Here is a 14,487-nt window from a genome sequence, read left to right on the forward strand (position 1 = left end):
CTCTGACTTGCTTGCAATCGATCCATCAAAGTGATCCATCCATGCGCGATTGTCCATTAATTGGGCCGCTAGCCGGAAACCGCGGCCGCACGGATGGGGAGGGGCCACTAACAAGAGGAATAGGCGATGAGGCCCGATCGAGATTATTCAAATATTTTCATACTTATCTGATTGGTATTAGTGCACATAAATAAATGAAGACGCCTGTAGAAACCATTTGTGTTATTTCAAGTATTCGTTGGCAACGTCAGTCGCTGCCTCTTCAATCTTTGGAGGATTTGGAAACAAGGGATAATCCAAATATTACAACTTATGACGTAAGTGTACAGAGAGCAGAAGAGAGTGGCAGAGCCGGCAAATTTTCACATAGATTGCGACCTTCATGCGCAGTATCAACATCCTATGGTTTCGTAATGTACACGCTTTTGATTACAATGCCTCTTGATATCTTTGTTTATTCATTTCTTCTTGATTTAGTTCTGGGGCTCCTCGGCGACGTAGTGCAGGTAAGCACCCAGCAGCTTAATGCCCTCAATGTAGTTGCGCTTGTCAAGCTTCTCGTTGATGGAGTGGGCGCCATCTGTTGAGCTTCCCATGGGCAGCAGCAAGACGTTCTTGCCAGTGGCCTCCTCAAAGGTAAGGGTGACGGGGATACTGCAGGATGATGTTAGTACTCTGTAGCGATAGTAGGATAGGGAGGAGAGGGCCAGTGGGAGGGAACATGGAAAAGATAACTCACCTTCCACCCTCACGAGTGAAGTCGGGCTCGACACCCCAGACACGCTCAACGGCCTTGGCAGCCGCGGAAAAGTTCCAGTGCTTTGGTGAGGCAACCCACCACTTTCCGGTGTGCTGGGCATAAACCTTCATGGAGTTCTTGCTGCCAAGCTTGGCAAACTGCTCCTCAACATACTTGTAGACAACGGCATTGGTGGTGTCAATGTCCATGTCGGGAACAGTTCGGATGGAGAACTTGCCAACGACCTTGGCGGGGATAACAGTCTTAGCACCAGGAGCAGAGAAAGCACCCTCGATACCGTGAAGTGAGAGAGACGGGTATCTCCAGCGAGCCATCAGAGTGGGCTTGGTCTCATCGTGGATGGTGGTGGTGCTGCCCAGAGACTCATGCAGGTTCTCCATGGTGAAAGCAATGCTTTGGTAGAGCTTCTCCTCATCCGCAGTCACGGGGGCAACCTGCTCCGCGATGCCGGGGATCTGGATGTTGCCCTTGGAGTCAACAAGGGTGCCCATGACGCGAACAAGATCGGTCATGGGTTCGTGGGCCTGTCCGCCAAACACACCGCTGTGCAAGTCGGCACCAGGGCCAGAAACCTCGATGGAGTAGTAGTTGCAGCCTCGGAGACCATAAGTCAAGCAGGGCTTCTCGGTTCCAAGCCAGTAGTTGTCCGAAATGCAGACGGCATCGGCATCGGCGAAGAACTTCTTAGCCTCAGCCTTGATCAGATCATCAAGACCCTCGGATCCATACTCCTCCATACCCTCAAAGCACATCAACAGGTTGACGGGGAAATCAACGCCAGCCTTCTGGTGGGCCTCGATGGCGTTGAGCCAACCCAGGACAGGTCCCTTGTCGTCGGTCGAGCCACGACCGAACATGCGGCCCTTGTCGTCGACCGTGAGCTCAAAGGGTTCGGTTGCCCATCCGTCGCTCTTCTCGGCGGGCTGGACATCGTAGTGGCCGTACACCAGGATTGTTCGCTTGTTCTTGTCGTTTCCATATCGTCCGAGGACAACGGGAGGCAGGTCAAGGTGCTCCTTGTGAGGCTGCTTGCCGAGCGGGCGCAGTTCGACCTCAGCACCCAAGGCCTTCAGCTCGTCAGCCAGGAAGTGGCCCATGCGGACGACATCAGGTCGGCGGGCATCCTCAGCGGAGACGGAGGGGATGGCGACAGCCTTGCGCAGACGCTCGATGAAGACATCGGTAGAGCTGTCAACCTGCTTAAAGAAGCTGTCGAGTTGAGGCGCCATCTTTCTAGCTTGGTGAGCACGGATCGAGTCGGTGAGATACGGTCGAAACGAGGGAGTCGCTATTCGAGGACTCTGTACGAATTGGGAAGAGAAAGGCTTTATCCTCGTCCAGATTTGTCGAGGGCAGCGGAGAGAAGTCATGAAGAAAGATGGTGCGGGGCATGTCGCCCTACCTCTTGCCGCGCGAAGATACACGCACTCTGCTGCAGAAGCTTCACGCGGCGGGGCATATTGGAGGGGAACTTTTTTTGGCGAGCCGGTTACCAACGGCCGCAGCTGAAGATACGACGGAGGTACGGCAGGAGTACTTACTCCAAGCAGCTACCTTGATGTCTCAGCCCCCAGATTGTGTGGGCAGAGACGCAACAAAGCTTGGTGCCAGAAGTACCACTCAGGTCACCCTTGTCTTTCCCTTATCGCTCCTTAGCCTTCTCCAGCACGGAGTTTCGGCACGTGAGCACTCGGCGCTGGGGGAAAGTTTTGCCGGTAATAGCAAACGCTACTAGCAGGAATCTGCCGGTGCGAAAAGTGGCCTGCGCTCACTATCAATACGCGCGCCTCCCATTAATAATGGACTAACGGTCCCCAGTCCTCCGCTTCTCTTTTTTTCTCCTCACTTCTCCCTGTTTGCATCACCGATCCATCGTCCTCCCATCGAAGCCACCACCGAACCATCGACGATTTGCGCACAGGTGATTGCTCGCTCGCCGTCTATTGATTTTCATCGCGCTGCGCAGCGACTTCGGCGGGTTCAAAGCTCTCGCAGTCACTGTTGACGTGATCGATCCGGTAGAACCGTCCACGTAGCCCAGCCATTTGGCGGCCTCTCGCCCGAAACGACGCTCATACCTTGTGCCTTTTTTCTTTTCTTTTCTTCCCAGCGAATAAATCCTCATTTATTTGCTTCGTCTTCATTTCTTTTTTTGGAGTTTGCTGGCCTGTCTGACGGAGGTTCCAGAGACGGCTAACAATTGGTTGTTTATTTGCTGGTGCATAGGCTGGTCTGTTATGGTGATCAGGAAGTGAGGGGGAACTCTAGGGTTGTCTTTCCTTCTGGCTTACTGCCGCTTGTACTCCATTTACTCATCATACCCATTTGCCCTGTTGTCTTTGTCTTTCTTCCAATTACCATCAGAATTGATTATTTTGAGTTCATCTTGAGTTGAGACAGCACCCAGGTGCAGAACCAAGAAGAGAAGAAGAATCAAAACAAGAAAAAAAGTTCGCTAGCAGCAAGAAAAAATCAATACTCACTTCGTCATTGTTTTATGGCTGAGGTCTTCCGACGTATTTACTTTACAGATATATAGCCCCTTCGGTCTTACTTTTGACGAGTCTAACGTCCTTGACATCTCTTATTTTATTTTTGCAATTTGCATTTTGTTGCCCGTAACCCCAAGAAAGAAAACCGCCCTCTTCAGCAACAATGTCTTCCTCGGTGTTCTTCAAGTTCAAGTCGCAGAAGGAGCCCACTAGAGTGGAATTTGACGGCACAGGTATCTCAGTCTTTGAACTCAAGCGTGAGATCATCAACAAGAGCGGATTGGGTGACGGCACGGATTTCGACCTTTATATTTACACAGACGACAACAGTGAAGGTGAGTCTCAGCAGACAAGAACCCATCTCTTGGTCTCAGGTGCTAACTTAGGATTACGCAGAGTACGATGATGATACCACAATTGTTCCCAGATCGACGACGGTGATTGCTCGGCGACAGCCGGCCGTGAAGCCTGGCGCTGGACGAGCCGCTCGATATGTCTCAGGCAAAATGCCCGTAGCGGCCAAGAATGCCGGCCGAAAGGAACAGTTGACAAAGGTCTCGGCCACCAAGCCAAATACGAATGCTTTTAGCCAGATGAACGATGCCATGACGGAGGAAGATCGAATGGCCGCTATGTTTGCTGCCCAAACGGAGCAGTGGTCAGCCCAACAAGAAGAGTTGTCTCAGTAAGTTGCTTTTTTTTATTTTACTACCGTTCTTTCGTCTGCTGCAATCAAGTTGCTAACCATCCAAACAGCCAAGCACCGGTACCTTTCGGCAAGCCTGGCTCCAAGCGGCCGGCGAATGTTCCAGACCATGACCCTCCCAACGGGTACATTTGCTATCGATGCGGAAACAAGGGCCATTGGATCCAACTGTGCCCAACCAACGATGATCCCGATTTTGACAACCGACCTCGTGTCAAGCGCACAACAGGCATTCCTCGTTCATTTCTGCAAAAGGTGGATAAGTCTGTCATTTTAGCTCAATCGGAAGGTGATGAAACCAAACGGCCCTCAGGAATCATGGTCAACGCTGAGGGAGACTTTGTCATTGCTGAGCCAGACAAGGCATCTTGGGAGCAATTCCAAGCCAAGGCCAAGTCCTCTTCCGCCGCGGCCAAGACGGCGCAGGCGGAGGACAAGGAAATGCAAGAGCGTGGTCTCGAATGTTCAATTGACAAGAAGATGTTCATAGAGCCAATGAAAACCCCGTGCTGCCAGAAGACGTTTTGCAATGACTGCATAACCAATGCACTCATCGAAAGCGACTTCGTCTGCCCTGCTTGTCAGACTGAAGGTGTGCTAATAGATGATCTCCAGCCTGATGAAGAAGTGTCAAAGAAGATTCAAGAGTATATTAAGGAAAAGGAAGCTGCCAAGGTCACTCCCCCGTCGTCACCAAAGGGCAACTCGGAAGAAGTGCCAGGCACCTCGGAGAATGATCAAGCTAAAGACGCAGCAAATAAAGAAGAAACTGGAGCAGACGCTGCAGAGGACAAGACGAGGCGAAAGAGCATCGAGTCTTCAGAGCAGAAACCCAACTCACCAGCTACAGAATCAGTCGCTTCGGCATCCAAGTCCCCCTCAGCCGAGTCAAAGAGTCTCGTTCCCAGCTCTCAGGCTGCAGATGGCAAGACCGAAATAGTCAAGGCAGAAGATGCCGTTTCGAAGAAGAGGCCCGCTGAAGACTTCCTAGAGAATCCCAAGATACCCAAAGGACCCCGCGCCATGCAGAACCAACAGTCGCAAAACATGATGAACGGCAACATGATGAACGGCATGCCCAACATGGGTATGAATAACATGATGTTTAATGGAGGCATGGGCATGATGCCGAACATGATGGGCATGGGCGGCATGGGAATGAATATGGGCATGAACATGGGCATGAACATGGGCATGCCTATGCCTATGCCTATGATGAACATGCCCATGATGGGTATGCAGGGCTTCAACAACATGAATGGGGGATACGGAAATATGAATGGGGGAGGATATGGTATGAACAACATGAACGGCATGAACAATATGAACAACATGAATGGCGGTGGCATGAACAGCAACTGGGGCATGAACAATATGGGTGGGATGAATGGGATGAATGCCATGGGCGGAATGAGTGGTGGCATGAACGGCATGAACGGCGCAGGCATGATGAACGGCTTCCAAAATGGCGGCAACTTCACGCAAGGAGCCGGCGAAGACGATGCCTATTTCCGAAAGCCTGTCAACCCCCATCGACACCAGAACAAGCAACGCAGAGTCCGGCCAAGCGATTACCGAGAGCTTTGAGCGTGGCAGAGAGAGAAGTTGTTATGACAATATCTACTACAAACTTGCATTCGACGGCCATCCGGAATGGCTTCAGGTCGAAACTCGGAGCAAGGGAGGCATTTTTTCTCTTTCGGTTTCTTTCAACGACTACGTTTAATACTGGCTGCACTGCGTGCTTTATAACGCAAACACATCAAAAAGAAGAAAAAAATCGACCCCAATCGCATTTAGCAGGCACGCACTTACAACACAATACAATGGATGAACAGGAAGGAAATACCACACAATATTTGGGGGGTGACCCTCATATCAGAGCTCAGTTTGGCTTGGATTAGGCGTTTGTTTTTTTTTTTTTTGTTTTTCTCCTCGCTTTTTTTACTTTCGACTGTGTCGTTTGACTCTCTACGCATGTTTTCTTTTTTTTTCCCCTTCTAGGATGACAGCCATGGATGGCAAAGAGGAGAAACGGCTCAACGTCCTTTTTATTTGTTGTCCCCTCTTTTTGGGGAGAATGCACTGGTACGCTGTGCAGCATGTATGGTGTTTTCGAGCGAGAATAGCTGGGAGGTTGTATTACGGAAAACGAGATGAGGTATTGACGAAAGCGCATTTGGGACTTTGGTAGGATAGGAGCCAACAGCTTCGAGAAAACGGGAGCTTCAATTTAAGAAACGAACTTGATAAACTTTTGTTGCCCGAATCCAGTGAATGAATCCAGTGAATAAAGCATGTGAATGAGTATTGGGGATGCCCGATATTGAAACAAGGTTCTTGTCTGTTTATTGTGGTTGACTACATACAAACATACATATGTAACAGAAAAATCACCCACCCATATTACTAACTGGAAGCAACTATAATCTATTTCAGGGAGAATATCTAGACGCATACATGACCCATAAAGTAAGCGTTGCTCGTACATGAAATTGGTTTCTCTTTTCAATAATTTTTTTTCTTTTTAAATCTATTATTTCTCTCTCCTCACAAACCCCTCTTCTCCCTTACTGGGGCGGAACATATGGCTTGACCAGCATCTCGCTAAACTTCTCCAGCTTCTCCTTTCCTCGCACCTCCTCCACCAGCAGGGGCATCTTGACGACGTTGAAGTCCTCGGAGTAGAGCTCCTCGTACTGGTCGAGGTACTTGCGCTGCATCTTCCTACGAGCGTTGCACTGCTCGCACTCGCTCTCCTTCTTGGGGAACAGCAGCTGGTTGACGACGATGCTGTGGGTGTCGATGCCATAGTTTGCCAGCTCCTGGATCATGCGCTCCGTCTCGTAGAGACTGAGAAACTCGGCGATGCAGACGCACACAAAGGTGGTGAGCTCGGCGTCCTTGAACTGGGTGTTGACCTCTGAGATTGTGCCGCGGAGGGACTCGAGCTTCTCCATCATCTCGCCGAGGTTCTGGCCGTTGGGCAGGGCACCGTTGGAGCCGAGGAAGCCGTTGAGGAGCGGGCCGTACTGGGAGGAGAGCTGGGAGACCTTTGCGAGAGCCTTTTCGAGGACCGAGGGGAACTGGAGGAAGCGGAGGGTGTGGCCCGTGGGGGCGGTGTCGAAGATGATGGTTTCGTACGAGAGGGACTTGACCTGCTTGAGGACTTCGGCAAAGGACATGGCTTCGTCGATACCGGGGATCTATAGGGGTGTAACCAGATGGCAATAGATTAGTTTATGTTCGTATATATCTTACACAAGTCGGAGAGGCAAGGAGACAACGTACGGCAAAGGCAAGATCCTGCATCATGCCTCCAATCCCCCCGCTCATGGCGTTGAGATCCTCGGCGCTCTCGCCCTGGCCGGCCAGCAGGTCCTGCATGCTGCCATTGGGGTCAATCTCCATGGCGCTCAGGTTGTCGAAGCCGTTGATGAGGCGGGCCTCCTTGCCGAACTTTTGGTTGAAGGCATCGGACAGGTTGTGGGCGGGATCGGTGCTGATGAGCAGGACGGAGCGGCGGACCTTGGCCAGCTGGATGGCCAGGGAGCACGACGTCGTGGTCTTGCCGACGCCTCCCTTGCCGCCAACGAAGATCCAGCGGAGGGAGCGCTGGTCGAGGAGAGTCTGGAGAGACGGCTCGAGGGCGTCTTCGTCGATGACTGCGGCCATGGTGGAGAGAGACGCGGGGGGGGGTTCGAAGAAGGCGACGGGAATGTGAAGAAGAGTAAAAATAGAAAATGGACACGCAAGGAAGAGGCCGCAGCAGAAGAGAGAAGCAGCAGGTACGAGAAAGAGGCGAGGCTGGCAGTGACGCGGTTACGAGGCTACAGGGCAGGACAAAAAAAAAGGGTTCCGAGGGGGGCGTTTCGAAGGCGGAAGAGTCCCATGGAGGGGCAATTCGCGGACCAAAAGCCCAAAGGTGGCGGCCATGTGGTGAGAAGCCACCGGCGTATTTTGGCCCCCGATTAGGAGACGCGATGCGGTCATGCATTTCTGATTGTTTCTGTTTTGTCTGTGTCTCTCGATGCTAAAAAGGAGAAAGTGCGGCGGCTGTGACGACATGCCGCACACAATGGACGGTTTGTCGCATTGCCATTGCATCGTATCGTATCATGTCATATCGTGTTCGTGGCTTGGCCGGGCTGGCGACTTGAAATCGATATGGAGATCAGAGCACCTGTCACTTTCATCTCCCAGATACAGATACAGAACAGCCGCCGTCCGCTAAACAGCAGCGCTCTGCAGGCGGCCACCTCCACTAACGGCACCCGGCGCACAGCGTGGCTGAGCCGCCCACTGATTGGATGCCCGGCCAAGTTCAACATTGAAAGTCCTACACTATTAGGTTGCTACCGTATCTTAGTACGGAGTATTGCTGTGGTATTGTAGAGATTGTTGACTCCAGCCTGCATCGACTAACATCAAACCTGCAGCAACCACAGCTTCAAGAATAGAAACAACTCCAGCCTTGGGCCTGCCGTTGTCTCGTCACAGTCCTTTGTCGTCTCGTGTTGCATGAGTTGAGTGCATATAAGAGAAGCAAAGATCCTCCCCCCTTTTTGCTGCCTTTCGTGCTCTGCTTCTTCTCCATCTAGTTGGGGGGATTCACACTCACTTCCTGAGGCCGCATCTCATTCAGCTCTACCCCACCATCTTGCAACCCATCATCCATCTCATCCCACTTTCACAAATATACACCTGCACCTGCACCTGCATCTGCATCTGCACTTGCATCTACAATCTACAATCTACAATCTTCCAGAAAAGACAGGATCCTATCTTGAAAAACACCACAGTCCCGCATCATGGCCAGCAAAGACCGCATCACCTGCCACGTCCTCGACACCACCGCCGGCCGCCCCGCAAAGGGTCTCCGCGTCCGCCTCGAAGGCCCCGGCTCCAACTCCAGCAACTCCCACCACTCCGCCGTCAAGACCTTCGAGTCTCTCACCAACGACGACGGCCGCATCACCGTGTGGCTGCCCTACAGCTCCGAGACCTCGTCCGGCGAGGTGCCCGTCTACACCCTCGAGGACGTCTTGGGCTCTGTCCAGGGCGCCTCGCGGTGGACGCTGCGTTTCGACACCGCCGGCTACTTTGGCGAGGAGAATACCTTCTTCCCGGAGGCTACGATTGTGTTTCGTGTTGAGCAGGGTCAGCACTATCATGTGCCGCTGTTGCTGAGTCCCTACAGCTACACCACTTACCGAGGAAGCTAAAGGCGGGAAAGGAGGACAACGGGGCTTCACAGCCACAGTCGTTTCACAGTCTTCCTACAGGTATACCTGCTCTTCTATCCCTGTTTCTGATAGATGAAACCTCAATAAACATAGAGAGATATACCCCTTTGGTTCGATAAAAACACCATAGCAGCGATGATAATGAAAACATGCTAATAGTGGCAATGTCAACACTGTCACTTTTTTTTTTATTACACATCAGCTACTGCAGTTCCTTATGTGCCATGTCGTTAGTTCACAAAACAGATGCAAAGCAGTATACTTGTCGCCAAGTTAAAGACAGATTCCCTTCTCTTGAAGGGAAGACCAACAGTAATATCCATGATTTCAAGACAAAGGCCGTGTCGTCCATCTGTTGTCTTGTTTCCAATTTCAAGCCCGCCCCAAACTCCGTCGCTTATAGATTAAGATGAAAAATATGTTATAAAGCAAAACACAAAAGAGAGTCGTAACTTCGTTTCCATCTTTTTTCTTCCCCTTTTTTCTTCCAGTGTCCAAGAGAATCAAGAAAAATGTATGATGCATGTCGCCCAGCGGGCACGTTTGTCAAAAGGCGGTATGTACTTGTATATGGCCCGCTGTTCAGTCTCGGTCTTCACCTCGAGAGCGTCGCCACTTGCCGAACCGGTGGGTCTTCTTGGGGCTGTGGCCTACGGTGTCTGGTGAAGATGGCGGTGTCTCGTCTTCCTTCTTGGTCGATTCCGCACTCTCGCTGCCGCTCTTGGATTGAAAGCTGGAAGTCGAAGGACTCGTCAGCTTAGGGGCTAGGGCTGCCTCTCCGACCTGGAGGCTGCTGCTGGAGCGTGATAGCGACAGTGACAAGACACTGCTGACGAGTTCGGTTTGCGGGCCAATGATTCCATGCATCAGGGTTCGCCTGTTCTTGTGTCGGTGTAAGAACGAGAGTCGCTTTCTCTTGAGAGCATGGTCGCCAGCCAGGTCATCGTGTGAGATGCAAGCGTTTGGTGAGAGGTCGGCGTCAGGGTGGGGGAGAGTAGTATTGCTAACTTCAGAGAGAGAGAGAGAATGTTAGTTGAATGATGAGTAAAGATGAGAGAACCTTAGTATAGGAAAGGTTTAATCTGCTCACATTGATCAAAGGGTTCTGGAAAGCCAGTATCCCGGCTCAGACGACGGGATTTCCGAGATGTCGACTGAGAAGCCATGATGGTGAGATGTTGGATGAGATTATCGAAAGGACAACCAAGATACAGAGAAAAAAGAAAAAAGAAATCCCGGAGAAGACAGAATCAAATAGAAAAGGAGACAGGAGAGGAATAAAAATAGGGCAAGCTGGATGGGCCTGACGGAAAACAGATACCCGAATGACAGCAAGGTGCGTGGCCTTGTAAGAGGGAGTCCAGCAGAGTTTGGTGGCTGGTGAGTGAGCGCCCCGCTGCAGATGCGTTGGATGTATATGTAAAGCCAAGGCACAGTAAGGTATGCTACTTTGTATGCGTAATGGGAGGGCGGCGGGGGCCAGGTTCTTCTTAAAGGCCTCGGTGAGATCTAATCGTCAAAGAAGGCTTTGAATGCTTCGGGAAAGTCGAATGAATCCCTTCATTTGAACAAGGATCGCTCTGATAGTGCTTCAAAGGAGCCGAACCGCCCGGGTCTAGGGTGTGGGAAATTCAGCGAGATGAGGGCGGCTACTCTCAGGTTATAAAGCAAATAAGTCGGTAGCGCCAAGGTAGGGACAGGCATGAGTACAGATACTTTGCAGGCCCCGTTAGTCTGTATATGTAGCAGCAGTCCAGGCGCTGCATGCATGCAGGCGATGAATCGGTTGAATTGCTAGCTAGTGAGCACTTTGTTGTTGAGGAGGCAGCTGATTCCACCACGGCTCAGAGGGCCCGAGACGCTACTAACCAAACAATCCCCGGAAGCCGTCGCCCTCGCCGATGGCTCGGAAATCCTAATGGTGCCTTGAGACTGGAGAGCTAGCATATGTCATTGCCAGCCCAGCACGGAGATTTGGAACTTCAGCATGCTCGTGCTGTGGGGGCTTTCGCTTTCCATCAATGGGATTCGCCTTGCCAGTGGAAGATCGTCTTTGCCCTGTCGATGGGAGAGCATATTCGCCGCGTTGCAGCCTTCTGGGCTGGTCATGGGCTGCAGCCTGATGACTACTAGGTACCCAGCAGTGCTCGTTTTCACAACACACGGTCGCTGGCCCTGCTGAGCGCAAGCGTCAGACACAGCTTGTCCTGTCCTATCCAGTCCTGCCAAATCTGTGCCGAGTGTGGGCGGCAAACAGGGGGTCGTCAGATGGGGCTCTGCTTGGCTTGGAGGCACTTTGACGGTCAGTCTCGTCGATTTGCTGCGCCTCGCCCTTGGGTGGAGATGGGGGTGGGTGAGTATACCAGCCAAGACAAAGAAAAGCTGGGGACTCTGTACATACAGTAGGCGAGAAACAACAAGTCCTGGCTCTTGGATTAGCGGCAACCAGAGACTCGAGCCAAGCAAATCGCGTGATGGCAATGGGTAGCCTTTGAGGTCTGTTTGCTTGAGCGTAGTCAGTAGCACGTGTAACCCATAGTCTCCCACTAACATCGCCAAAGAGTGGATGGACAGCTAGTGTTTGCTCTGTATTAGCAAAGCAGCCCATCATCGATGGCTGGATTGATGGATGGATGGCAGCACGAATATAGAAACGAAGAATCGGAGGGAATTGTGTTTCATGTAATACTACTACCTAATCATCAGCTTGGGTCAGAGAATGACGTCCGCTTGTACTCCGTAGGTACAAAATGCAGAATGTACTCGTACTCGTATGTACGAGTACTGCCCAGAGCGCTGATCGCACCTTCCTCGATACGTCCTTCCAAGACCTGTATGTCTCACACATACATACTGGTACATGGCCATTTTGTCCAGTAGGCGGTCAAGCATCTGATCATGACCATCGATAGTTCGCTACAAAGGCAGGGAAAGGTATCCATATCACTTAACAACACCTAACAAGACACACCGCTTACAACCTGAACAACTCAGCGACAAAGCATTGTCTCTGTACTGTACAAAGCACTTGTTCAAGGGATCTGATCTGATCTTATGCTGCCAGCCACCACTGTTCTCGTATGGCAAACTCTAAGTACTGCAAGTCTGGGGCAGGGCAATGGATGGTGACAAACGGTGCGGCAAAGGCGACAACCCGTAGCACAGCTTGGTTGGTCGATGATCTACTGATGCACTATACTCGGCTCTTTCCCGTGAGTCTTGGCATTTTCAACGACAGCCGGACTCAATTGCAAAACTGTTGCAGTGCTAAGTTTTAGAGGCGGCAACGCTCTGTCCTGAGCTACCATACGCGTTCCGCACAGGGACATCAGGAGCTAATCATGGAAAAGACGGCACAGTTGCTCAAACGACGCCACGCAAGCTGGCAACGAATTGGAATCGCCCCTACAAAGTTCGGCGCATCAGGACGATGCGGAGGAGCGGCTGCTGCCACGGCCGGGCTTTCAGCCTATCAACAGCCGTTATGGGGTCGAGACGAACCAGACACGCGCGGAGTTTCGAGACCGGGCGGCCTGGACCACTCAGTGGAGGGTGAGGTGCATAGCCTGTCTAGATCAAGGCGGCACAGGTTCGACAGGCTGGCAACTGGAATCCGAGACGTCGTAAGTCCGACAACATGCCATCATGACAAACACCTACGGAGGAAATATGACGGCGATGAGGAGCCTTTAATAGAATAAACGCAGCATTCGCCTCTCCGGGGCTCGGCGCTGTCGTCAGCCGTCCTTCAGCCGTTGAAGGAATTGGCCACATCGGATATGCGTGCCGGACCGGCATACCTGTTCTCATTTCCTCAAGTACCAGCCAAAGGGGACGAACGGCACACGCCCTCGCTGGTTTCCCAACAGATGGGGGCCATGTCTTGTCTCATCTGCATCATGGGGTATAACGCAGACATTACTGTGCTCTGTACTGCTAATCGCACTAGTGTTGCCTACAACAAGAGCATAGGGAAGCTGAGAGTTGAGGTCGGCTGAACCCCTTGACCATCCTCGAGATTGTCTGACCATGCTTTGCACGGCTTACTCAGGATTCACATGTACGAGTACACCTGGATGTACCTCGTATGGCGACCGTACTTGATGTGCACAGGTACATTTGAACCCATTGCAACAAAATTTTCATGACCTGAACATCCCTGTACATCTGAACGATGTGCGATGTGCATGTGCATATTGACGACCAGTCTGGCTTCTCGGCTTCGTCCCCAGCTTTACTCAATTGGGCCGCATAAGCATGTCTCGCAGCCGCAGCCAGCCAACCATGACGCCTGGCGTCACTAGCTCCAGCTGCGCAGACAACCACAAGACAAAAGGGCAGACAAGTTCTGAGACATGTACAAACAAGAACTGTACAAGGTGCATCCGACGGTGGTTGGGTCGCTACCTCCGCTCTCCAGCGAGCAGTAACTTGGACTGCATGAAGCCCCAGGTCCCCTCCGCCTTGATACATGAGCGACTTGCCGCTAGCATCTGGCGGTGACGAAACTAATCGTTATACGCACACGAATGGCTCTTATTCACAGGGAAATAGCATCAATGAGCAGGACAGGGTTGAGAGAGGAACAGGAGAAGCTAAGGCATATGCGAAGGGCCGATCCAACGATACCCGGCTGCGATGACGATTGATCTTCTCGTGGAAGACGGCATCAGCTTGCATCGGTTGATGGGCTCCGCACTTGGATGAAGAGCCCATGTGGTGTTCCACCGACGGAGATACTATTGAAAATCACTCATCCTCGTAGCCGATGCTAATCCAGCTTGTCCATGTGCTGGCTTAACGCTTGGCAAGTCATACCCATGAGTAGGGGAAACATGGTCGTTTTCACTGGCTGTTGATCAGAATTTACCGCTTGGGGCTCGCACCCATAGCTCGACAGTGATGGACGGTTCCGATATTAGTTCGGTCCATCTATACACTATTGCTCGTCGCTCCAAATTCTAGAATATTGGAGACACGCCTGTGACAGCTATTGGTAAGTCATGCGCTAGATTGGCTCCCACGGAGATGTTGTACAAGTAGAAGCGAGATGGAGTGGTCAGGCTATCCTTCATGCCATGCTCCTCCCTGGCCTCCTTTCTTCCCGCAACTTGGGAAATCAGTTGTGGCCATCGAAATAACATCGGCGAAATGATGGTCGTTGGAGGCCTTACAGAGTAAGGAGAATGAAGAAGCAGTAGATCGGAACGCTGCTTGAAGCGAGCAACAGTGTTGGCTTACCTAGTGCTTCTATGGGTAATACGCCGTCATAATTCTGCAGCG

At 51.7% G+C, this 14,487-nt stretch overlaps 6 protein-coding genes across 6 annotated transcripts; 3 read left to right on the forward strand and 3 right to left on the reverse strand.

Moving 5' to 3' along the window:
* Positions 1–351: 351 nt before the first annotated feature.
* On the reverse strand, positions 352–2,111 carry TRIVIDRAFT_111385 (uncharacterized protein; the record flags this gene model as incomplete). Its single annotated transcript, XM_014095257.1, has 2 exons — positions 352–654; positions 740–2,111. 2 exons carry the CDS (start codon positions 1,987–1,989, stop codon positions 474–476), a joined length of 1,431 nt encoding a protein of 476 aa, XP_013950732.1.
* Positions 2,112–3,415: 1,304 nt separating this feature from the next.
* TRIVIDRAFT_2145 (uncharacterized protein) lies at positions 3,416–5,545 on the forward strand (the record flags this gene model as incomplete). Its single annotated transcript, XM_014095073.2, has 4 exons — positions 3,416–3,587; positions 3,649–3,937; positions 4,009–5,300; positions 5,403–5,545. The coding sequence occupies 4 exons, from the start codon at positions 3,416–3,418 to the stop codon at positions 5,543–5,545; spliced, it is 1,896 nt and encodes a 631-aa protein (XP_013950548.1).
* Positions 5,546–6,487: 942 nt separating this feature from the next.
* On the reverse strand, positions 6,488–7,633 carry TRIVIDRAFT_232207 (uncharacterized protein; the record flags this gene model as incomplete). The annotated part of the gene is made up of 2 exons (XM_014095258.1): positions 6,488–7,164; positions 7,250–7,633. The coding sequence occupies 2 exons, from the start codon at positions 7,631–7,633 to the stop codon at positions 6,529–6,531; spliced, it is 1,020 nt and encodes a 339-aa protein (XP_013950733.1).
* Positions 7,634–8,769: 1,136 nt separating this feature from the next.
* TRIVIDRAFT_174087 (uncharacterized protein) lies at positions 8,770–9,305 on the forward strand (the record flags this gene model as incomplete). The annotated part of the gene is made up of 1 exon (XM_014095259.1): positions 8,770–9,305. The coding sequence occupies one exon, from the start codon at positions 8,770–8,772 to the stop codon at positions 9,181–9,183; it is 414 nt and encodes a 137-aa protein (XP_013950734.1).
* Positions 9,306–9,361: 56 nt separating this feature from the next.
* TRIVIDRAFT_111384 (uncharacterized protein) lies at positions 9,362–10,495 on the reverse strand (the record flags this gene model as incomplete). The annotated part of the gene is made up of 2 exons (XM_014095260.1): positions 9,362–10,211; positions 10,295–10,495. The coding sequence occupies 2 exons, from the start codon at positions 10,368–10,370 to the stop codon at positions 9,787–9,789; spliced, it is 501 nt and encodes a 166-aa protein (XP_013950735.1).
* Positions 10,496–12,545: 2,050 nt separating this feature from the next.
* Positions 12,546–13,202, forward strand: TRIVIDRAFT_206138 (uncharacterized protein; the record flags this gene model as incomplete). Its single annotated transcript, XM_014095261.1, has 2 exons — positions 12,546–12,827; positions 12,912–13,202. The coding sequence occupies 2 exons, from the start codon at positions 12,546–12,548 to the stop codon at positions 13,200–13,202; spliced, it is 573 nt and encodes a 190-aa protein (XP_013950736.1).
* Between the last annotated feature and the right edge of the window lie 1,285 nt (positions 13,203–14,487).

Source organism: Trichoderma virens (assembly GCF_000170995.1).
Source record: "Trichoderma virens Gv29-8 chromosome Unknown TRIVIscaffold_90, whole genome shotgun sequence".
NCBI classification, from domain to species: Eukaryota; Fungi; Ascomycota; class Sordariomycetes; order Hypocreales; family Hypocreaceae; genus Trichoderma; species Trichoderma virens.